General features: G+C 36.2%; 1 protein-coding gene across 3 annotated transcripts in view; it reads right to left on the reverse strand.

Moving 5' to 3' along the window:
- Window positions 1–26,287, reverse strand: part of KCNT2 (potassium sodium-activated channel subfamily T member 2) — a 366,395-nt gene that overhangs the window by 81,422 nt on the left and 258,686 nt on the right. For all 3 annotated transcript variants that reach the window (XM_047077238.1, XM_047077237.1, XM_047077236.1), the window contains 3 exons: window positions 14,865–15,078; window positions 12,020–12,125; window positions 7,506–7,678 (listed from right to left, as the gene is read on the reverse strand). In XM_047077238.1, the coding sequence (XP_046933194.1) occupies window positions 7,506–7,678; window positions 12,020–12,125; window positions 14,865–15,078 (493 nt within the window). The remainder of the gene's footprint in view (window positions 1–7,505; window positions 7,679–12,019; window positions 12,126–14,864; window positions 15,079–26,287) is intronic.

Genomic DNA, 26,287 nt, shown 5'->3' on the forward strand with positions numbered 1-26,287 from the left:
ATAACTTCCATGACTCTCCTCCCCTACCTCATGTTTATAGAAGCAGGTGTGAGGACACCACAAGATTGGGACCGTACTGAGATTTTGCGGTGGTTTGAAAAATCATTTTGCCTGTGTCTTTTTTCGGTTGTTATTTTGTTTCATCTCTCTTTACTCCTTTGCAGTTCTACTCAGATAAAGTGAGTAGCTCAATAATCTATGTGACAGAGATGGATCTATAATTCTTCATTATTAATTGCAGATACATACCCTGGCTGGAATAACCACACTTTTACTCTGACTCATTCTTTTACATTCAGATCATTTCAATTTCTTTATGCCATCTTTTCTATTCTAAAGGCTAGTAAAGCAAGAGTAAATAATGTTATTGAATAACTCAACTTAATGAAAATACTGAAAAACTGTGTAATAAATAGTAGTGGGGTCACTGGGGACAAAAATTAAGTCCTTACTTTATGCCAATGCTCCCAATTAGAGTTAAAATAAAAATATGTCCTTTGCATTTTGTTGCTTTTTCCAGTAGGAATCATTAAAGGTACTTAGACATCAAAATTATTCCCTTGTTTTAGGAAACTCATGAAGTTTAGCCACAAGCAATTCTGCCACAAACATGTATTTACGATGTGCAAGCAACCTTCTACACCCTCAGAAATTACATTAGCATCTGCATTATGCTAGCTTAGTTCATCCTTACACAAATTCAGCTATGTTACAAGGTAAATCAAGCCCTTGAAACCTAGTAAATACATAATCTTGATGAAGCATATCTAATGTAGAGAATCTTATATGCCATACTTTTTGCAAAATGTAACTTGTATAACGAATAGATTCATCTACTTTTATTGATAAAGTTAGTTTATAAGGAAACTTGAAACATAAAGAACATAGCAATTGTACATTTGTATGTACTATGTTAGCTCATTTAAATAAATTGGCAACAGTGTTCATGTCACTAAACTGCTTAGTAATTGATGAGTGACATAAATGATATCATAGGCTCTTAATAGACTAATCTTTCTAATTATTGAAGTTAATTGGCAAACATAACCTTTACATTGAAAGACACTAAGCAAAAACATAAAACTCTAATAAAAACAGGAAATGTCCCATTCTTATGCTGCACCCTAAACAAAGGACAGATGAAGAATGGAATGTAGGAAAACAAAACCATCAATACTATAGAATAAAATGTATGCATTTTTTATCTGAATGTTAAATACAGAAGACCTATCTATGTTAGATATTACATTATGGAAAAGTGAAAATAATTACAGATTTAACTCTAAAGCTCATCACAAAAAAATTAGCAAAAAAGAAACAAACATTTAAAAATGGGTTACTTAAGGGCACCTGGATGCCTCAGTCAGTTAAGCGTCCAAATTCAGCTCAGATCATGATCTCGCGGTTTGTGAGTTGAAGTCCCACATTGGGCTCTCTGTTATCATCGCAGAGCCTGCTTTTAGATCCTCTGTCTCCCTCTCCTCTGCCCCTTCCCTGCTCACCCTCTCTCTCTCTCTCTCAAAACTAAACATTTTTATTTATTTATTTATTTATTTTTTATTTTTTTTTTCAACGTTTATTTTTATTTTTGGGACAGAGAGAGACAGAGCATGAATGGGGGAGGGGCAGACAGAGAGGGAGACACAGAATCGGAAACAGGCTCCAGGCTCTGAGCCATCAGCCCAGAGCCCGACGCGGGGCTCGAACTCACACACCGCGAGATCGTGACCTGGCTGAAGTCGGACGCCCAACCGACTGCGCCACCCAGGCGCCCCAAAACTAAACATTTTTTTTTTAAATGTGTTACTTATATATTTATATGTTACTTATAAATTCATAGATTCTTTTTGCTTAATATACAAAAAAGTATTTCAAATCAAGAAAAGATAAAGAGGAAAAGAGATCTAGAACAAAAGAAATGTACACAGACTAAAATAAAACATGTTGTATCTAAGTAGTAATAAAAGAAATTAAAATTCAACAAACTCAGACGTAATTGATGTTAGTAAACAGAAAAAAAGCGAGCACATCATTAATCTGCAACCTAACTGTAATTATATTAAGAAAGATGACTGTTTATGAGTCTAAAACATCATATTCTTACAAAAGCTTTCATTATAAAAATTGCCATTACATGCAAATGTTAATTAGCTACTGATTGTTAGGAGTGAAAAGGTTTGTGGATTTGCATGGATTTGCAAAGTTGAAGATCATTATTTCCCATTTAAGTAATAAATGTGATGGACTTAATTTTTGTATTTCAAATTCAAGAAGTGAATGAATATAGTAAGACAGTTTATTTTGTCAGCATTTCATAATTCTGTTAAGTAGTTTATTCCTTTCTTAAAAATATATAAGTAGTTTCATTTAAGTGCTTAAAATAAATTTCCCTTTATTGTTAATTGGGTTTTCACCCAAATCCACTCATCAGTTTGAATAGTGACAATGTCATTTTCTTGATTGGTATGGGGGGTAGGGGAACAACTGACATTTCCTGACTGCCTTTCTAAGTGAGATATTTCACTAGTGCTTCATACACACTGTCTTATAAAGTCTCAAAATTAGCTGTTCAGATAAATGTCCTACTCATTTTACACATGAGAAAACTGAGGCTTAGAGATATTTGATAACATGCAAAAGCCTTATCAAGAAGTTAAGTAAGCTTAAATCATATCTCAGATCCATGAGTCCAAAGATTGAATGTCTTTAATAAGGACTCTGATATATCAGACAATGTATCATTGCTTTTAAAATAAGCTGAAGTTTACTGGACACTATATATGAAAAGAAGATTGATGCACTAAAAGGATTGTAGAAAGAAGATGTAAAAATTTGGGAACATAAGCCTGGATCTTGCACTTCAACTTTGTGTAGCTTTGGGCAATATATTCCAAAGTTCTTGACTCTTGTCTCCATCTCTTTTATGAAATGGTATTATCAGATGACTAGATGACCTTGAAGGTTGTGGTGGTCATCGAAATATTTAAGATCAGCATAGCACAACAAGAGACCAAACAAAACAGATGGCCAACCAATTAGAATCAAGACCAGCTCTAATGAGCCAATATCAAATGCAAGATCTTTTCCATTGTGACTGGGTTTCATTAAGTTATCAGATGAGATCCACAAGTCTTTCTATTTGGAAACATTATGAAAACATATTTTGACATATTATGTTTGGGAATATTATCAATTTAATTTACATCTTAAAATCCCATACTTATGACATCTGTTATTGTTTATTTGTTATATTGAATTAATTGTTCTTTCAACTTAAATAGCCATCTACTGAATATTATTTTCAGCAATGCTCATGTGAATTTAAAACAAAGTCAAAACCCACTAAACTAACTAATAATTAAAAAAGTGTATACAATTCTTAGCATACATATTCTTATAACATGGAAATATGTTGAAGAAGAAAAGCATCATATTTCTTTGTAACATTGTAGGATAGATTACAAAATACTAGTCATGGCAGAGCAACAAACATTTCATTGTTTGAAAAAAAAGGATTGCATAAAACTTCCTGGAACATTATTTATTAGTGTTTAGTTTTCGTTTCCTCATTCTTGGCCAAAAGAGCAGAGGACAACAAATAAAAATTTTAGACATCATTTTTGGGAAGGACTCAGGAAGCTAATAAACATTACAGCATGTACTTTCATCGTAACACTTTGAAAGAAAAGTCAAACCCTACAAAAGTCATCTAACAAAAAAACATCATGGGAATAATTGGATTCCAAAATGTAAGTTATTAGGAAAGCAAAAAAAATTTTAATGCAAAATAATCCGGTTAAAATATATTACTGTTTCTAAAAAGAATTCGCACTGTATTTTTTGCATATGTTAAAAACCTGTAAGTTAAGCAACATCATATAGTTGAAAGAACAATGAAGTATGAATTACATAGAAGGTTCTAATCCTAGAACTAACCTTGGAATAGTCATTTAACTTCTTTGGTCTGTTTTTCCTTGTCTATAAATTAAGAGTACTGTAACCAAGTGACACAAGCTGGTTTATTTAAATGTTATCATTGTAACTTCTAAACTTTGAGATTTTAAGCTGCTTGGTACATCTCTCTGAGGATAAATCATCAGTATATGATATAGATATATTTCTAAGGGGAACAAATGTAAAATAAAAGTAAAGTGTCCAGTATGATGACTGACAGGCAATAAGTGCTCAACAATTATTACTGTTATGAACAGAGGGTAGAAGTAAAGAATATTGACTTTATTAAAGGATCTCTATGGTCTCATTCAGACAAAATACTCTCTCTAATAAAAGCTGCATCTAGATTTATGCAGAAATACTGACCAGTTTTCCAATAATTAAGAGGAACAGAGTTTTCAGGTTTTTCCATGATTGACCAGATTTAGGAATTAAGACTATAAAAACGACCAATTGTTTTTATAACTCTAAATTACAAATCAATCATTCAACCAATCCATCAGTAATTGGGCATTTTGGCAACTTATTTATTCAGAACTAAACAAAAAGGGACTGATTTAGATATAACCATTCAAAAATCTACATAAGACACACACATGAAGGAACTCTAGACCCTGCCACCTGCTCAATGGGATAATAAAGTAGACACAGGAGGATTAATGATGCTGACATGGGATTACCTAATAAGACTAGATATTAAAACAGAGAAAAGTCCATCTCTATTCCATGGAGTAAACACCACTCCAAAATCTGGAGATATGGATTCTTTTGGGAGGTGTAATATTGTGACTTATAAGAAATATATATTTGGACATTCAGATCATCCATGATTCTTGGATCATAGCTCCCAAAACCCTCGGAATTTCCTGAGGAAAGGAGAATGGGAACATTTTTTGCCATAATGTTTGTTCTCTTGTCCTCAGTTCCTGATATCACTTCAGAGCCATAGATGTACAATGGGTGTTTTGTTATTCATAACAAGCCCCTTTCCATCACAACCAGGTTGATATTAATGAGGTGACTTCTGGGAACCACCTCTTTTGGGGGCTTGTTGTCAGGGGAACAAACCATGAATACAGGGTTGGAACTTTTAGTCCCATACCCTGATTTCTGAGAAGGGGAGAGGGGCTAGAGTTTGAGTTCAACAACAAATGACCAATGATTTGACCAATTATGCCTACCTATGTAATGACCCCTCCATAAAAACCCAAAGGAAGGAGTCTGAGGAACTTTTAGGTTGGTAAACCCATGGACACTTGGCAATAGTGGTGCCCTCAGACAGGGTGTGGACACTCAATGCCCTTTCCCCATACCTTGCCCTATGCATCAACTCCATCTGGCTGTTCCTGAGTTATATCTTTTTATAGTAAACCAGTAATCCAGGAAGTAAACGTTTGAGTTCTATGAGCTGTTCTAGGAAATTAATGGAACTTGAGTAGGGAACTCTGATTTCTAGTCTGTTGGTCAAAAGTATAGCTAAAGGGGCACCTAAATGGCTCAGGCAGTTAAATGTCTGACTCCTGATTTTGGCTCAGGTCATGATCTCATGGTTCGTGGGTTCAAACCCATGTTGGGCTCTGTGCTAACAGTGTGGAGACTGCTTGAGTCTCTCTCTCTCTCTCTCTCTCTCTCTCTGTTCCTCCCCCACTTGTGCTCTCTCTCTCTCTCTCTGTCAAAAAAAAAAACTTAAAAAAAAAGAAAGAAATATAGCTAACAACCTGGACTTGTGAGTAGCACCTCAAGTCCAAGGAGGGGGTCACTGGAACCTCCAGTCTATAACTGGTTGGTCAGAAACACAGATGATAAGCTGAGCTTGTGATTGGCTTCTGAATGGAGGAAGTAATCTTGTAGGACTGAATTCTTAACCTGTGGAACCCTTAACCCAGACAGTAGTGTCAGAATTGACTTGAATTGTAGGACACCCAGCTGGTCTCGGGTATTGCTTGCTGGGGATGTGGGAAACCACCCACCAACACATACACACATTGAAACTGGGTCCAGGAACCCAATTAGATTTACACATTAGAACAAGAAATTTTACCTTGAAATAATGTAAAGCAGGGGAAAGGTCAGTTTTTACCCCTTGCTTTACCACAGGGATACTTCTTTTTCAAGCCTCTTCCTATCTTTCTCTCTGTATTCTGGGGCCTCAGTTGATCCACTTCGATCCAAGCCATACAAGATGAGGATGCTCTAAGGCAATCAATTTGAAAATGCACCTACCTTAAATACTATCTCTAAGGGAACAAACACACCAAAAGCACAAAGAGCCAAAACCTGATGTGTTACAATTCACAGGGCCAATTGAGCATTTCTTGTGTGCCAGTTCAACCAGTCCCTTAGAACTTCCTGCCAAAGAGGTTCTAGAATTAGGGATACATTCAAAGGCCTTGGAGGTATTTTACAACCACTCCATTGCCATACCCATCCCGCAACCCAACTTTCAGCCTCCTAAGATTTGTTTCATTAAGCTTTAATTTCTTCTGACATCAAATCCAAGTTTCTGCTTCCCCATACCTGCCCTAAATTTACCTAATCTTTCCTTGGATGCCAAAGTGATAACAGGAAAGTCACTGATTCATCATACCTGAAAATTCTTCAACTGAAACCTCTAGAGTGTTCTCAATTTATAGAGTTATCATTGCAATAATGATGCTAAAAAAGACGCATCAAGGAGTGTCTTGATATTGGTATATTCAGAATAAACAATGTCACTAAGTTAAAATAGTGAAAAGAGATTTCTGTTTTGAAAAACTTCTTTTGATAAATTTTAAAGGCAGAACAAGGCAACAGATTTTGGCCTCATTTAGTTTATCCTGAAATTTTGTATCACTTTGGAATTTAAGAGGAGAGTTGGAGGATCCTAAAATATGGTATTGATCTAAGAACCATCTGCTACCAATTTTGAGTCACAGAGAGGAATATCACAATTTTAGGACACAATGGGTTTGACCATAACATTCAGTGACCCACATTTATATTTGCATAAGGATTGTGAAATGCTTAAGTAGTCTTATCTCACAAGAGTATATCAATCCCACGTTTTCAAAATAAATGAACATGGTAAAGCATCAATTATTCATGTTATGGTATAGAATGTATGTTTTAACAGTGGAAGAATCATAATAACTTATAATTATGTATCATACTATCACATAAGAATGGATCATTAATATGCTTAGCGGATAATTAATGGTTCTTTCAAAAGACAAGAAATTTGTCTAGTTTTGGCAGAAATTTTCCAGGCTAGCTGATTAACTTAAAGAAAATAACTGCAATTATTTCAATGGCGTCTTTCCCATTGATATTGAGTGATAACAACGTGCAAAATAGTTTTAAATAAGACGCTCAGAGTGCTCCAGTGATGTTTCAAGTAGTATTTGTGAAACATAACCATATTCAGTGATTGTTTTAGCACAAAATATACCTCCCAATGAATCATGTGCCATAATGTATCTGATTTAAAATATTCTAAGCAAAGTAAAGTAAATTATTTTTGATATAATGTTAAAAACTCTTTGTCTTGTTTGGGTATTTTAAAATATACTTACGGGTTATCCAATAGCAGTACTATGGGATTAAGTTCTTTCTTTGGTCTATAATATGCCCTGAGAGGAACAATAAAATTATACAATCCATTTCCAGCTGTTTCAGCTGCAACTATAATTAGCTTATTTTTGAATCCATAGGCTTTTGCGTCCTCATAGTAGTTATGCTGGCAACTCTAGAGAAGAAAAATTATACAAAGAAATGCCATTTTTACACTCCACTAAAATTTGGTGAAAAAATTTAGGATATATGGAAAAGTAAAATTAAGTTAACCTAGTAAATCCCTTATTTTATAAAAAATTTGAAAATAGTTACATTTTTCTATGCCGTTCTCCAGCCTGCTTCAGGAAACGAAGATGTGTATGGCAAGACAAATGATTGCGGGTGTGTAGCATGATGAGGGGAAGAAAAAGTCAGCAATATGTGTGCACACATGTTCTACTGGAAACTGAAACTTACTACTAGATGACATCTGGGTATCTATATTTAAAAATTATCATACTGTGTATGGATATCAAAACATCATGTTATATATACCTTGAATATATGCAATTTTAATTTGTCAATTATATCTCAATAATGCTGGGAAAAATCTACTTCTGACTTTCATTGCCAGAAATAGCATAATTAAATAACCTTTGAACATTCCAAGTACTGAATATCTAAAGGGACGAATATGGAAAAAACATTTTCTTTGTTGTTAAAAAACAAAAAAGCAAAACAAAACAAAACAAAATCCTTAATTATATAACTGTATATCTGAGCTGTCAAGATAATGATAGAAATACACAAAAGTACAATACTACTACTGGTAATAACAACAAAAACAATAGCAATACTTTATCAAAACTCATTGTTGCCCTCAGGGTATTTTGCTATTTTCTAGGGGGCTGGTACTTAATAGACATAGCAGTATTAAACCAAGGTTCTTTTAAACTAAATTATCTGCATGGAGAACTCCTTTAGTGTTCTGCTTTTTCATCTATCTATGTCTCTATGTGAGTTTATTTATTTGGGTTGAGATTAGTTGATTCTCTGTGGATTCATCACCAATTCTGGAATATTCTCTACCTTCATTCTTTAATAAAAAATTACAAAACGCTGTTGGGAACAAGGCACCATGAGTCAACAGAAACAATAAATGATAGAATTAGACTCACAAAGACTACAAATTATTGATGTTATTAGATTCAGAATATAAAACGAACACGTTTACTGTATTTAAAGAAATAAAAGAGAACATTTAAAGTATGAACAAATAAGAAGAGATTATTTAAAATACTCAGGTAGATGTTAAGAGAAATGCATATATTTGGGGCACCTGGGTGGCTCAGTTGGTTAAGCCTCTGACTTCAGCCTAGGTATGATCTCACCATTCCCTAGTTCGAACCCCACATTGGACTCTGTGCTGACAGCTCAGAGCCTTGAACTTGTTTCAGATTCTGTGTCTCCCTCTCTCCCTGCCCCTCCCCAACTCATGCTCTCTCTCTCCCAAAAATAAAATAAACATTAAAAAAAAGTTAAGAAATGCATATATTCTCTTTTAGAACTAAAAAGTACACTAATTAAAAATAAAAACTCAAAAGCTGGGTAATATTACACATTTGATGCATATGAATGGGGTCAACTGCAGGGCAGAGTTGAAGTAACTACTCAGAATGTGAGAAGGAAAAAGATATAAAGTAGTAAGAAAAAATGAAGATATTTGGAAAACAGTGTGACAGTGTCTAACATATATTTAAACAAGATGCCTGAAAATGAAAGTATCAGAAAGAAGCCCTATTCAAGTAAATACTGACTGAGGATTTTCTAGAATTAATGAAATACTCAAAACTTCAGTCAAATAATAAATAAAAATCCAGCTTCATATGCATGGTAACAAAAGTGCAGAACAACCAAGGCAATGACAAGATCTTAAAACCAGCCAAACAGAAAAGAGAGACTCTCCACAGGGAATAGGAACTAGGATGATGGCCACTTCTCAAAAGCAACATGGAGCCCATAAGGCAGTAAATAAAATCCCAATGTGCTTAAAGGAAAAAGAAAACTCATAGCTTGGAATTGGACACCCAACAAATCTATCTTTTAAGATTAAGAATATTTGTAGAGAAACTGAAATTGACAGAATTCAACACTGATAGGACCTTAGTAAGAGAATTTCTAAAAGCTATAATCTAGGAAGTAGAAAAATGAATCCAGAAGGAAGGTTTAAGGTATAAAAAAGAATAGAGAAAGGGGAAATGGTTTTAAAAAGGAGGGAGCAATAAGCCTTCATTGGAAGTATGACTGAAGATTTACTAATATTAAGTAGGATCTGCAACCATATGAAGGAATGAGGTCACTCACAAAGAGGCCGTGGAAAGGGAAGAGTGACAGGTGATGTTGAGACTATTAAGAACTTGAAGATTTATTAGGTAAAATGAGAAAAAAAAAGAACTAATTTAGGAGTAGCTCAATTAGCGACACCTGGGTGGCTCAGTCAGTTAAGTGTCCAACTTCAGCACAGGTCATGATCTTACGGTTTGTGGGTTCAAGCCCTGTGTCCAGCTGTGTGCTGAGAGTTTGGAGCCTGGAGTCTGCTTTGAATTCTGTCTCCCTCTCTCTCTCTGCCCCTCACCCACTCGTGCTCTGTCTCTCTCTCTCTCAAAAATAAATAAACATCAAAAAAAATTTTTTTAAGAAGAAGTTGCTCAATTAATAAGAAAACAAAAAGGAGAAAACAAGGAATTTAGCGTTGATAAACCTTGATCAGGAACCAGCTTGTTGATGCTGATGCAGAATGAACTGGGCAACATAATCCCAACTCACACTTCACAGATGCAGTAGGATTGGCTGCCCAACCCCATCTTCTAATTACAAAGTAGGCATTCCTTTATGGAGCAGACCACCACCTCCAGCCAGCCTAATGCTAAATAAATATATGATAATACCAGATGTCACAGCTAGTCAGCAACATTCAGAAACTTTGCCTTCTCTATATGGTAGAGAGACAGTTCAGTCTTTAGTTTTAAAGGGCCCTCTATTGTCCACCAATCTGTATCTCTGAAAGCTTAACTTTTCAGTTATATCAGTTGTCCTGCTTGGGGATAAATCATTTCCCCTCTTTGGTCTCCCAGTATGTTTTTTCTCTTGAACTGTGTGTTAAAAAATAAAATGGTACAAGAAGTGAATCCAGGTTTTGTGGGGCCTAAAGCTTCTGTTTCTTGGGGAATGTTCTTTAAGGAAAATAACACAAATATTATAAACTAAAAAAATTAGTCACAGGTTCTTAGAAAGGGTCAATACAGGTGAAGAGTCCTGAAGCTTCAGATTTATTACTGTTACCAAAAATACACAGATAGTACTATCAAATACTGCACACGGTAAATTAAAACAAGAACAAAAGAAAAAGGCGTTGAGAGATGGAACTGTCCATCTTAATGGACCCAGATGAATATTTGGAAGCAATGACAAAGATTTACAAAAAAAAGCTTCAGAATGATAAAGGCAGAAATTTTCTAATGTTCTGCTAATCTTCCTCAAGAATGACAGTAATAGCCAAGACTCATGATGTTTATTACACAAAAAAGTAATAGTAGCAAGAATACTAACAGAATGCATTAAGTGCCTAGTCATTTATTAACTTCCAGGCACTATGTTAAAAGCATTCTACACACACTAAGTTATAGAATTCTCAAAAGAACCCGATGAGGCTCATATTAAAATTACAAACATTTTGCAGATGTGGAAACTGAAATTTAATGGTGAAATTATTTGCCCAAATTTCAAAGCCTGTAAGCAGATTTTAACACCCATTAACTCCAAAATTTACAGTAAAATTCCTGGTTAGAATTAGTGGCACATTTTAATTTCTAGGAGGTGGGAGGGGCAGTTGAGAATCTTCTTTTTATCTGCTTTCTTATTCATCAAAAGAACAAGCTCTTATACAGGTCATGCCAATTGGCCATATCATGAAAGAGATTTAAAAATGCTCGCCTTCTTGGAATCTTTCTGTTTTGAATGGTTTCTTTGGAACATCCAGACAGGAACCAAGAACTATAGTAAAATCTTTAGGAAAGGAGATATTAACCACGACAGAGATATTAGCTTTCAGTCTAATCAATAATGAACCTTTGTGGCTAACACATAGATCAGCTAATTTTACCATGTCAAGCAATCACACATTAAGTTTTGAGGCAAAAATACCTGGGAAAATAAATAGTGCCCATTTGGCCAAAGTAATTTTGAGAGACTTTGGATGTTGAAAATTCATAACTTTGAGATTCTGGCACCTTTGTTTTTTCCTTAACAAGATGACTGGCTGAATCATTGGGTATTTTAGTAGAAGAGTAGAGTTCTTGGGTAATCTTCAGTTCAGTTAAGAAAGTACAATTCACCATTTTATGTATTACATTTACATTTGAAAAGATAATGCTCTTTAAACATATTTTAGTCAAAAGATTATACAAAATTATTTAAATATATGTAATTACAAAATGCTATAATTTCAGTTTTGGAGAAAATAACAATTACTTACCTTGTCTAGTCTTAAGCAGCAAAATGGCACTTTTTCATGAAGGAGATGACAAAAAGTGGGTGAACTTCCTATATATGGAGAGTAAGGTGGGTAGCCTTTAGCATATCTGTAAAATAATATGAAATATTTGAATTGCCTTGAACAAAACACACAAAGCTGGACCATTAAGTTATAGCCATACCCCTCGATTTTCATAAAGTTAGATGCAACTCTTTTTGTTGCAATTACATTTTGATAAAGAAAGGATTTATAATAAGGATAAGCAAACCAGGACTCGTGGACCATGTCTGGCCCATCAGCTAGTTTTGTGAATTGAAAGTGTTTTGTTTTGTTTTTTATTTTAAAGGATTGGAAAAAGCTTTAAAAAATAAATGGTTGAAAAAAGGCAAAAGAATAATATTTCATGTCACATAAAATATTATGAAATTAAAATGTAAGTATCCACAAGTAAAGTTTCTTTAGGACACAGCCATACTCATTCATTTTATGTATTGTCAATGGGTGCTTTCATGTGTCAAAAATAGCTGGGTGTGTACAGCCAAATAGGGCCCATAAAGTCTAAAATTTTTACTAGCTGGTTCCTGTACAAAAAGTTTGCCAATCCTCGGTTTAAAAATTTAGATAGACTTTTTAAAATATGACCATTATTTTTTATAAAACACATTTAAAGCAAAAGGACTTATTTTCTAAAAAAAAAATTTTTAGGGGCGCCTGGGTGGCGCAGTCGGTTACGCGTCCGACTTCAGCCAGGTCACGATCTCGCGGTCCGGGAGTTCGAGCCCCGCGTCCGGCTCTGGGCTGATGGCTCAGAGCCTGGAGCCTGTTTCCGATTCTGTGTCTCCCTCTCTCTCTGCCCCTCCCCCGTTCATGCTCTGTCTCTCTCTGTCCCAAAAATAAATAAAAAACGTTGAAAAAAAAATTTAAAAAAAATAAAAATAAAAAAAATTTTTTTAACGTTTATTCATTTTTGAGAGACAGACAAAACTGAGTGGGGGAAGGGCAGAGAGAGAGGGAGACACAGAACTGGAAGCAGGCTCCAGGTCCCAAGCTGTCAGCACAGAGCCCGATGCGGGTTTTGAACCCATGAACCATGAGATCATGACCTGAGCCAAAGTCAGGCGCTTAACCGACTAAGCCACCCAGGCGCCCCTAGAGCAAAATGACTTTTATGATTTACTTCGTCAATACTCATTAGTCCTGGATGCATAATCACAAAGGAGTAAACAGTTGATTTAATCACTCAAACATTCACCAAAAACAATATTGTTGGAATCTTCCTTAAAATATCATCAAAAACATTCATTTGTTTGCTGACTTCATGAAAATAGCCACTTGTACATCATGGCTGTATTGATTTTCAAAATAAAACTATCAAAAAGTAGCAGCAGCAGAAAAAAGAACTATTTATTTATTAAGAAATAAAATTTAGTAGAGGCAAAATCCCTTTATCCAATATGAAAACTGTTTTCTCAGTAAAAATTTACCTTCTAAACCAAATTTCAAACCTAGTTTAAACTGTTTTCCAGACATTATTAGCTAGGAGGGTAAAAAGGTGCCCATTTTGCAAATTTAGAACCTGATAATCTCCACTTTTACTTCATCATCTTTTTCCGTTTTCTAAAAATAAAAAAATTCAACCTCTCAATCTTTTCAAAAGCACAAGCAAAGAAAGAATTTCAATCACAGCACACAAAGTAATTTCTAGGAAAATCCTGGCACTCAAACCTCCTTGTTCCCATCAAATATTTCATAACTATATTTAAGTACTATTGATTTCTTGGAGAGTGCATTGTGTTCTGTAGGTACATCAAACTTCCCTGTAATAGATTTTTTTAAAGTGTAAAGGATTAAAAGAAGGATTTTTTTAAGTTTCACTTGTATTTCAGGCTATTTTAGTTCAATTCAACATTAACATCAATGTTAATTGAACATCTATTATATGAAAGATATCAGGAGCAGTATGTGAATGGTGTTACCATTGACACTACTACTAGCCCTGCTATACTTCCTAGTAATTATTACTCATTGAATGCTTAATCTGCACAAAGCACTGTCATAAGCACTTCTCCATTATCTCAATTAAACTTCATATGAACATCATGAAGCTGCAATTATACTCACTTTATAGATATAGGCACTGTGATTCAGATTGTTTAATCAAAGTCATTTGTACATAACCAGTATAAGGTGGAACTGCCATGAGAAACAAATTCTTTCAGACTCCATAGTCAAGACTGTTGACCACTGTGCTTTCCTCAAGAAATAGCAATATAATATGTGATGAAGACAAGTAAACAAACCCTACTGAAGGCTAAAATGTGACTAATAGCATGTACATTGGCCCTATGTGTTATGGAAGCACAGTAAAGAGCACAAGTACTTCCTTTATCCATGCATTCAAAATATTATTGACGTATATCATATGCAAAAGACTGCTGAAATGCTGAGATTTGGAAGGGAAGCTTAATGGAAGAAAGCTCCATTACATGTCATTTGATAACTGAACTTCAATATCGACATGGAAGGATATAAAGTTTAGAGAGTACAATATAATTAACAAAAACATACAATCATGAAAATGCATCTTATAGCATGAAAATACCGACTTATGTGTTTTCTTCTTAAAGGATAAAAGATAATTGAGAGAACATGGAGCCTGGAAATATATGTTGAAGCCAGAAATTTGAGGTCTTAAAATATTTTCTATTTTTATATTGGCTAGTAGGAAGGATGTTTTGGTAGAAGTATGTAGAATTGATTCTAAGATGTCCAAAAGTAAGGACATTAATGTCTCATAGTAGCACAAATCCCAGTAAATCTTACAATTTAGACTATCTAAACATACTCTAAGTTTGAAGAAATTTCTTCATCTGGTGTAGTTTCATCTTCTGATTGATCACTTAGAAGATCACATGTTTGAATAGATGATGTATCTGCAACCTCTAAAACGGGGGCAATGCTAGGTCTTCGGATTTCTTTGCTTCCCTCTGTAGGAAGAGACAGGGTGGGGCCGCTTGTTGATCTACAGCTTGTGTCTTGCAAGTCTATAGCCACCGTACCTGCAACAATGAAACATAAAAATCCATCAAAACATTTGCCATCTGTATGAGAATCAACCATTTAATGATAAAAATACAACCAGTATAACCAGGGAACATATTATTGTTTATCCTTTAATCTCAAAGTTATTTCTTTCTCACGTGGGCATTTCTTACCTACGTGGATTAAAAAAAAATTGTGTATTTGTGCAGAAGTGTATTTGCTGAGTCTAGCTCTATTGCACAAAACATAAGACTTGTGAAATCCTGAAATATTTAGGAATTTAAAGTGAAAAAAATACCTTGTTTCAATTTACATTTACTTAAAATTAATAAAAAGAATTTTTATCCTTTGCAATATTGTGTATTTCTCATCATATCTTTCCCCTCATTTTGTTATTATTCTCTTGTTGATTCGTAACCACTTTTTTATATTGGAACCATTAATATTTTATATTTATTCAACAAATATTTATTGAGTAATCACCGCATGGCAAGCACCTAACCTAGGCACTTTGGATATGCAGGGAGTGAGACAATGTTTCCACATATAACCATTTATCTTTAAAATAACCAAGTAGACAAATAAATGGGGGGAGAAACCTCTTTTAGATAATGATAAATACCATGCAGAACACAAAACAAATGATGTGAAAAAGAACAGTGGGGTTGGGAACAGGAGGATGTATGAACTTTTCACCAGGTGGTAAGGAAGGTTACTCTGAAGTCATGACTTTTGATTTTTGACAGGAAAGACAATAGTGACAATAGTGAGTGCAAGTTCAGGAGCTGTGGAAATACCCTGAGACGGCAGGAACAGCAAACCCAGATAGCTTAAGGCTTTTGAATACTTGAGGTACTCAACAGTAAACAGAAGAAAAGAATTCCTTTGGGACTTTTTGCATTGGAATTTTGAAATTAATTTAAACACCAATTTGTGGAAAGTTGATGTCTCTACCCTTCTGAAGAAAATAATACAATCTACCTGATAGATGCCATCACGTTTCACTACCACTCACTTCATGTGTGCACTCAGTGATACCTCGTCATCTTTCTAAAAGCCCTTAGACCTCACTTTGTCCCATCTGAATCATCTATTAAAACATTCTCCACTTCTCTCAAACCTGACCTTGCCGCCTCCTTTACTATCTCAGCAGGAATTTTTAAAGGGGAAATAAAACTAATGGATTTCAGCATCTCTTTCCTTGTACCATGGAAAGAGAGGTCAGCAACTGATTTCTAAAACCTCTGAGGCAACTACAAGTCTTCACAGAAAGACAGATGAACAGAATGTTTTTGAGGATGAGGGTTGGTAGCACAAGTCTAGTGAGAATACTTGAGAATTCCTCAAAATTCAAATAAATTCTGGGGGTCAAGTTTCAGAGACTGGTACCTCTTCATATACACATACTCAGATTAAAGGGACAAGAAGCCTAGTGTGTCTGTAGTCAGTGGGGAAGCCTTTGTGTGAGGGGCATATATGAACATATTTAGAACTGCTGTTTCTGAGAAAGAGATGTGGCTACCAGCACTCAGCGATTCCAATATCAGAGCGAAGGTAAAGGTGGTTGCCATCAGAAACTATACACTCACCCAAAATTTTAGCATCATAAATAAGGACTAATCTATAACTCATTCTCTTTGGGGGAGGGGTGAATGGGGATCCTAGAGAAAATGAGATTAAATTTTCTATTAAGTCTGGAATTGATTAAAAATTAAATTTTATATATTTGACTACAAAAATAAAGAAAAGCAATACATGATTTATATCCTAAGATTTTGAGTTAAAATTCATATGTATAGGGGCAGCTGGGTGGCTCAGTCGGTTAAGCGTCTGACTTAGGCTCAGGCCATGATCTTGGGGTCCGTGAGTTTGAACCCCACATCGGGCTCTGTGCTGACAGCTCAGAGCTTGGAGCCTGCTTTGGATCGTGTCTCCTTCTCTCTCTGCACGCTCCCCTGCCTGCACTCTGTCTCTCCCTCTCTCTCTCAAAAATAAACAAACATTAAAACATTAAAAAAATCATATGTATATTATTTATCCTCTGCAGATAACCACAGTGCCATATTCAGGGAGGAAACAGAACTTAATGTAGAAAAAACCCTTCAATTCCCTGACTTTAAACAAACATGAAAGTTTCACCAAACTTTTATTCCTTTATTTCTACTTAGAAGCAAACAAACATACCTCCATTTACATAAAGCTCATCCCTACTCTTCTTGGGGGAATTAAATCCCCTCCTGCTTCCTAAGGAATCATGATCTTTTAACTCCATTCTCCAAATATATTTGACTCCACATAACCCCCAACTACCGCTTTATCACTTTCTTGCCCAACATAGGGAAATTTGGTCACTTCCTGATTATTCTGCCAACACGGACACCTGGCACCAAACTGGGCCTGAGGGATACGATCCTGAGAAAGAATCTAGCAGGGAAGATGCAATTTAGAAAGTAGTTTCAATTACAGAAACAAGCTGTTCTTGGAACATTTCCTTTCCTTAACAAACCTGGCTCTTCCCTAACATTTTCTTGTCACCCCTTTAAAACGGTGGGTTGGGGGTAGATAAATACCCTCAGTGCTGTCACTGTCTCTTTTAAGCCATTTTCCTTTTATCCTTTAGAAAATACCAGCTTTGTATCCCATACCTTCAAGATTCTACCACCGCTATCTTTCATGGCTTTGTTTGGTAACTAATACTATGCCATTCTACTTATTTCTTAAAGATTCTAGTCCGTTTCTCCAATACTATTGCATTCATAACAAAGAACCAAAGAAATTGGTTGGCTTAAGAAACAGAAATTTATTGCCTCATAGTTTTGGAGGGTAGACATCCAAAATCCAGGTGTTAGAAGGACTGGTTTTTTTCTGAGGGCTGTGAGGGAATGATCTGTTCCAGGTCTCACTTCTTGGCTAGTAGATGGCCATCTTCTCCCTATGTCACCTCCCACTGTCTTCCTTTGATGTGTCTCTGTGTCCTAATTTCCCCTTCTTATAAAGACACCAGTCACAGTGGATTTGGGCCCACCCTAATGATCTCATTTTACCTTGATCACCTCTGTAAAGACCTTAGCTCCAAAAGATCACATTCTGAGTTACGGGGGGCGGGGGGGGGGCGGTTAGGATTTCAACATATGAATTTTGGTGGACATAATCCAATGCATAACACTTTTCTTGCCTCATTCAGTGTGTTAAAAATGCAGGTAAATAAACCTTCCCACATCCAAAATCTCACTTCCTTGAATTTACTAAAGAAATCACTTTTCACCTTATCTTAGCCCCTCACTTCCACATTCACTCTTTAGATTTTATTATAACCAATTACAACAGTGCTCCCTTTACTCATTTCCTGCATTCACCCTCTGACCACCACTATTTCCTATCTTTTTAGGTCACTTTTATTTGTGTCTCAACTTCAGCTATGGTTTCACTCCACTGGAACTTCAACTGTATTTATGATACCAAATTTGAATTGTCTCCCTTACTCCTTTCATGTTCTGTCTTCTCTTCTTACCCACCTTAGGCTCCATATTTAAGCAGTATGATTATTTGCTAGCAAACACTCTTGGCTCCCTCGTCACATTTTTGCTCCCCTACTCTCCTGGCAAAAGCAAATCCTGTTTAAATTCAACTCTCTAACTAACTGATACCTGCATCAATGCAAATGAATATGCTTGGATAGTTTAGTTCCTGCATTAGTCCGTCCAGTACAATGTCTGTCCTCATTTTTGGCAAGTTCTTTATGCATGTAGATAGATTTATATTTCATTACACATGAAGATGATCCTTCCAATACTCTAAACTTAGTTCCTTGTCCCTTCATCCACTAATGGCCTTTTCTTCCACCATTCTTTAACGATTCACTCTCACAGTCATACCCTAAATCTGACAGTTACTATTTAGTACATGTAAACTCTATTTCTGGCATCTCATTCTCTGATATGTACCTTCACCTCTTCTCCTTCCACCTCTACCCTTTTTAATTCCCAGTGGAATTATAATCTTTGAATCCACTACCTTTTCAGCTTCCTTCAACCAAAGATGGCTTTTCATTTCCTTAGCTAAATTAAGTTCCACGGTCCATCGTTATGTTCATTCTCTTAAATATATTCCCGATTGCCTTGCCCTCCTCACTTCCTTGTATATCCACCATGACTACAAAGTCATTTCTTTGCATCCCTTTGCAGCAAAACTTTTTGAGAGACAATGGGCCTAGCATCTCTAATTTGTCTTCTACCATTCTGTCATGAACCCCTCCGATCTGCCGTTTTCCGCTACCACTCCAATGAAAGAGCAACGGTCACCATTTTGTTACATTCAATTGCCAGTTCTCAATTCTGATGTTATTTGAACTATTGGTGGCAGTAGCCATGGCTGATCACTCCAGTATCTTGACATACTTGATTCATTTGGATTCTAAGACCACACACTCACCAGGCTTTCCTAGTACCTTGCCAAGGGCTCCTTCTTGGTCTCTTTTGCTGGTTTCTTTTCATCTCCCTGATATTTAATGTTGATATCCTGCAGGATTTACTCTTTGTTTTTATCCCTTTCCTGTCCATACTTATTTCATCAATGATCTTGTTCAGTCTCATGGCTTTAGATATAATACATAAGCTCACGAACCCCAAATTTACCTTTTCGGTATACAACTCTTTCCTAAACTCTAGACTTTTATGTCTAACTTCCTATGTGACATCTTTTTCTCAATGTCAAACAAACATTTGAAGTTCAGTGTGACCCAAACTGAACTTTTTACCCACCCCACCCCCCCCCCACGACCCCAGCCAAACCTGCACTCCCGCAAGCCTTCTCTATCTCAACAGACAGCCATTCCCTTTTTCCAGTTGCTTAAACTGAAAACCTTGGAGTTCTTCACAGTTCTCTTTTCTCAGTTTATTTACAATCATCAGCAAACCCTAATTATTCTATCTTCAAAGTTTACCCAGAATTTTCTCCTTCTTACTATTTCCACTTGATAATACTCTGATCCTTTGGCCAAACCAAGAATCTCAATAGCAGCCAACGTGATTGTATTAAAACATAGGTTAGCATAGATGAGGTCATGCCATTTCTCTGCTTAAAACTTTCAATGAATCCTCCTTCACTCAGAGTAGAAACAATAATCTTTAATTTGACTTTAAAAGCCCCAACACAATTTGTCTTATTTTACGTCTTCTACCTCATCTCCTATACCCCACTATCCCTCACTGTGTTTGAGTCACAAGAACCTTTTTACCTTGGGAACCTTGTTCCCAGACCGCCCAGTTAGGCTCCCAGTGGGGACTTGATCTTCTTCCAGATATGCACAGAGCTAATTCCCTCATTTTCTTCAAGTACTTTCTCAAATGTCACCTTTTCAATAAGGCCCAATAACCACCTCATTTAAAAATCCAGTCTCAGGGCGCCTGGGTGGCGCAGTCGGTTAAGCGTCCGACTTCAGCCAGGTCACGATCTCGCGGTCCGTGAGTTCGAGCCCCGCGTCAGGCTCTGGGCTGATGGCTCAAAGCCTGGAGCCTGTTTCCGATTCTGTGTCTCCCTCTCTCTCTGCCCCTCCCCGTTCATACTCTGTCTCTCTCTGTCCCAAAAAAAATAAATAAACGTTGAAAAAAAAAATTAAAAATCCACTCTCTCCAGAATTCATAGACTTTTTTTTACTAGCTCTGTTTCCCTCTTTCTTTTTTCTTATTACTCATCACTTTCTAACACACTAAATAATTTATTTTTTATGTGCTATTTATTGCCAGTCTTCCCTGTGATTGAATGTAAGCTCTGGGAGGTAGGGATCTTTGTCTATTTGTTTACTAATTTATCATAAATACTTATAAGAGTTTCCAGCACATACTAGGTACTCCATAAGTAATTGTGAATAATGGAAAGATAATGAGTAGGACTACTGTAGAAGAAAGATAATATGCTATGTCAATGACAAACAGGGTTACCTAATACAGTCCAAGTAGAGCCATGGAATATGTCTCAGAAAGACTGATATTGAGACCGAGATACAAAGGATTAGAAGTTGTTAACCAGGGCAAAGTTGGAGGCTGGGGAGTAGATCCTGTCAAAAGAAACTTCATGTGCGAAGGTCCACCGGTCAGAAACCATTAGTGAAGACTGAAAGGAATTTAGTATGATTGGGACTTAGGAGTGCAATTAAAGGGATGATAAAATACAGGACTAGAAAATTAAGATGGAATCATTAAAAAAATTTATAAGTAAAGTGTGCAATTTATCTTCTTGAGAATCAAGAATTCAATAATTACACCCGGGACAATGTATATAAACTGGAACTGTCCTGGGGAAACTGGGATTGACTCATGAGAATAAGAGATTTTGGTCATCCAAATTATAAGCCATGTGATATTATAAAATTTAGATTTATTTTTCCCATTGACCAATAAGAAGCAATTCAAATGATTTATGTGGGACAATGACACTATCAAAATTATGTAAAAATTATTACTTTGGTTTCAAGGTGGAGAAGAATGCAAGACAGCACCAAGGCATGGAGAGAAGGTTGTGGGGACTGACCCTGCAGTTAAGGGGAAAGATGATGGAGACTGAGACCATGACCATACAGACAATGCACAAAGAGAGAAGGGAATGACTCTCAGGGTTACTCAATGATCAGATTTAATAGAATTGGGTGAATTCTGAGATATGAGAGGAGAGAAAGAGTGAAAAGTCAGAATTGTGACTTTATAAATTATAATGTGTCATCTGTTCTTTAGCCAAAAAATAGAGGAGGAAGATGGTTTTGCATGATGGCAGAAAGACTGGTTCAATTTGAATATGCTGTGCTAGTTTTTCCTGTGAGGCATCCAGACAGAAATAACCAGTACACCGTTGAATACGTTGTTGTGAAGAGAAATTTAAGTTAATCATTTACATGAGAGAATCATCAATTTTTGGCAGGCAAATCAATCTATAGGAACAGATGGGACTATTTAGGGAAAAATGAATGTACACGATACAGAGAAAAAGCACTAGAGTGTTTCAGGAAGAACATGGTCAAAACTGTCCCATGCTGGAAGATGCTCAATGAATTTAGTGACAAACAGAAGAGTGATGACTTTGTCAGAGTAGTGACATAAGGACTGCAGATTTCAGACTGAACTGGGTAGAGCATGAAGGGACAACAAGCCAGCAACTGAAGACAACTCTTTCAAGGAATTTACCTGTGAAGATGTCATTCCAAGAGGTTCAGGGGTGTGTGTGTGTGTGTGTGTGTGTGTGTGTGTGTGTGTGTGTTTATGAAGAGAGAGACACACAGAGACAGAGACAGAGACAAAAACAAAGGAAGGAGAAATGAGCCAATGATTTTGAAAAAAATAAAGTTAGGTAATGAGGATGAATCAAAACACAGGTGAGGTTCCAGAAGAGGTAAAAGAGATGGGCCCACTATATAAGTGATGACATTCCTATTAAAATATTAAATGTTAAAAGAAAGGACACATTTCCTTGTGACAAAAACTGAATGTTTGTGGGCTTGTAGGTAGTTTGGTGGCAAATTTTAAAGGAAATTCTTATTTTTCTGGATCTATTTCCTTTTTTTTTTAACTTCTAGGTTATAAAACCTAACTTCAATCCTGAGATGGAGGATGGAAGAAGAGTTTTGAGAAAAATGGTGAATATCTGAAATAGCCTCTGTTGATAACTGGATACAGAACTTACAAAAGAAATACACAAGTGTTGGGTATTCATATTATAATCAAAAATATGAAACAATTGTTGGCAATTTTGAATTAGCTACATTTCTTACCAGTTTAACAGCTTAGAAACTTTGATCTGTATATGCAGCTACACCAAATTTATAATATACACAAGTAGTTTCTAAATTTGATGTTGAAATTTTAACAAACATTGGAGTATATTTATTATGCTTTTTTATTTTATTTTATTTTTTTTTTTCAGTTTTAATTTTTTTTTTATATGAAGTTTATTGACAAATTGGTTTCCATACAACACCCAGTGCTCATCCCAAAAGGTGCCCTCCTCAATACCCATCACCCACCCGCCCCTCCCTCCCACCCCCCATCAACCCTCAGTTTGTTCTCAGTTTTTAACAGTCTCTTAAGCTTTGGCTCTCTCCCACTCTAACGTCCTTTTTTTTTTTTTTTTTTTTTTCCTTCCCCTCCCCCATGGGTTCCTGTTAAGTTTCTCAGGATCCACATAAGAGTGAAACCATATGGTATCTGTCTTTCTCTGTATGGCTTATTTCACTTAGCATCACACTCTCCAGTTCCATCCACGTTGCTACAAAAGGCCATATTTCATTTTTTCTCATTGCCACGTAGTATTCCATTGTGTATATAAACCACAATTTCTTTATCCATTCATCAGTTGATGGACATTTAGGCTCTTTCCATAATTTGGCTATTGTTGAGAGTGCTGCTATGAACATTGGGGTACAAGTGCCCCTATGCATCAGTACTCCTGTATCCCTTGGGTAAATTCCTAGCAGTGCTATTGCTGGGTCATAGGGTAGGTCTATTTTTAATTTTCTGAGGAACCTCCACACTGCTTTCCAGAGCGGCTGCACCAATTTGCATTCCCACCAACAGTGCAAGAGGGTTCCCGTTTCTCCACATCCTCTCCAGCATCTATAGTCTCCTGATTTGTTCATTTTGGCCACTCTGACTGGCGTGAGGTGATACCTGAGTGTGGTTTTGATTTGTATTTCCCTGATAAGGAGCGACGCTGAACATCTTTTCATGTGCCTGTTGGCCATCTGGATGTCTTCTTTAGAGAAGTGTCTATTCATGTTTTCTGCCCATTTCTTCACTGGGTTATTTGTTTTTCGGGTGTGGAGTTTGGTGAGCTCTTTATAGATTTTAGATACTAGCCCTTTGTCCGATATGTCATTTGCAAATATCTTTTCCCATTCCGTTGGTTGCCTTTTAGTTTTGTTGGTTGTTTCCTTTGCTGTGCAGAAGCTTTTTATCTTCATAAGGTCCCAGTAATTCACTTTTGCTTTTAATTCCCTTGCCTTTGGGGATGTGTCGAGTAAGAGATTGCTACGGCTGAGGTCAGAGAGGTCTTTTCCTGCTTTCTCCTCTAAGGTTCTGATGGTTTCCTGTCTCACATTTAGGTCCTTTATCCATTTTGAGTTTATTTTTGTAAATGGTGTGAGAAAGTGGTCTAGTTTCAACCTTCTGCATGTTGCTGTCCAGTTCTCCCAGCACCATTTGTTAAAGAGGCTGTCTTTTTTCCATTGGATGTTCTTTCCTGCTTTGTCAAAGATGAGTTGGCCATACGTTTGTGGGTCTAGTTCTGGGGTTTCTATTCTATTCCATTGGTCTGTGTGTCTGTTTTTGTGCCAATACCATGCTGTCTTGATGATGACAGCTTTGTAGTAGAGGCTGAAGTCTGGGATTGTGATGCCTCCTGCTTTGGTCTTCTTCTTCAAAATTCCTTTGGCTATTCGGGGCCTTTTGTGGTTCCATATGAATTTTAGGATTGCTTGTTCTAGTTTCGAGAAGAATGCTGGTGCAATTTTGATTGGGATTGCATTGAATGTGTAGATAGCTTTGGGTAGTATTGACATTTTGACAATATTTATTTTTCCAATCCATGAGCAGGGAATGTCTTTCCATTTCTTTAAATCTTCTTCAATTACCTTCATAAGCTTTCTATAGTTTTCAGCATACAGATCCTTTACATCTTTGGTTAGATTTATTCCTAGGTATTTTATGCTTCTTGGTGCAATTGTGAATGGGATCAGTTTCTTTATTTGTCTTTCTGTTGCTTCATTGTTAGTGTATAAGAATGCAACTGATTTCTGTACATTGATTTTGTATCCTGCAACTTTGCTGAATTCATGTATCAGTTCTAGCAGACTTTTGGTGGAGTCTATCGGATTTTCCATGTATAATATCATGTCATCTGCAAAAAGCGAAAGCTTGACTTCATCTTTGCCAATTTTGATGCCTTTGATTTCCTTTTGTTGTCTGATTGCTGATGCTAGAACTTCCAGCACTATGTTAAACAACAACGGTGAGAGTGGGCATCCCTGTCGTGTTCCTGATCTCAGGGAAAAAGCTCTCAGTTTTTCCCCGTTGAGGATGATGTTAGCTGTGGGCTTTTCATAAATGGCTTTTATGATCTTTAAGTATGTTCCTTCTATCCCGACTTTCTCAAGGGTTTTTATTAAGAAAGGGTGCTGGATTTTGTCAAAGGCCTTTTCTGCATCGATTGACAGGATCATATGGTTCTTCTCTTTTTTTTTGTTAATGTGATGTATCACGTTGATTGATTTGCGAATGTTGAACCAGCCCTGCATCCCAGGAATGAATCCCACTTGATCATGGTGAATAATTCTTTTTATATGCTGTTGAATTCGATTTGCTAGTATCTTATTGAGAATTTTGGCATCCATATTCATCAGGGATATTGGCCTGTAGTTCTCTTTTTTTACTGGGTCTCTGTCTGGTTTAGGAATCACAGTAATACTGGCTTCATAGAATGAGTCTGGAAGTTTTCCTTCCCTTTCTATTTCTTGGAATAGCTTGAGAAGGATAGGTATTATCTCTGCTTTAAACGTCTGGTAGAACTCCCCTGGGAAGCCATCTGGTCCTGGACTCTTATTTGTTGGGAGATTTTTGATAACCGATTCAATTTCTTCGCTGGTTATGGGTCTGTTCAAGCTTTCTATTTCCTCCTGATTGAGTTTTGGAAGAGTGTGGGTGTTCAGGAATTTGTCCATTTCTTCCAGGTTGTCCAATTTGTTGGCATATAATTCTTCATAGTATTCCCTGATAATTGTTTGTATCTCTGAGGGATTGGTTGTAATAATTCCATTTTCATTCATGATTTTATCTATTTGGGTCATCTCCCTTTTCTTTTTGAGAAGCCTGGCTAGAGGTTTGTCAATTTTGTTTATTTTTTCAAAAAACCAACTCTTGGTTTCATTGATCTGCTCTACAGTTTTTTTAGATTCTATATTGTTTATTTCTGCTCTGATCTTTATTATTTCTCTTCTTCTGCTGGGTTTAGGCTGCCTTTGCTGTTCTGCTTCTATTTCCTTTAGGTGTGCTGTTAGATTTTGTATTTGGGATTTTTCTTGTTTCTTGAGATAGGCCTGGATTGCAATGTATTTTCCTCTCAGGACTGCCTTCGCTGCGTCCCAAAGCGTTTGGATTGTTGTATTTTCATTTTCGTTTGTTTCCATATATTTTTTGATTTCTTCTCTAATTGCCTGGTTGACCCACTCATTCGTTAGTAGGGTGT

Source organism: Lynx rufus, unplaced genomic scaffold (assembly GCF_022079265.1).
Source record: "Lynx rufus isolate CCGP_SWC_20201006 ecotype Redwood Valley unplaced genomic scaffold, mLynRuf1.p SCAF_15, whole genome shotgun sequence".
NCBI classification, from domain to species: Eukaryota; Metazoa; Chordata; class Mammalia; order Carnivora; family Felidae; genus Lynx; species Lynx rufus.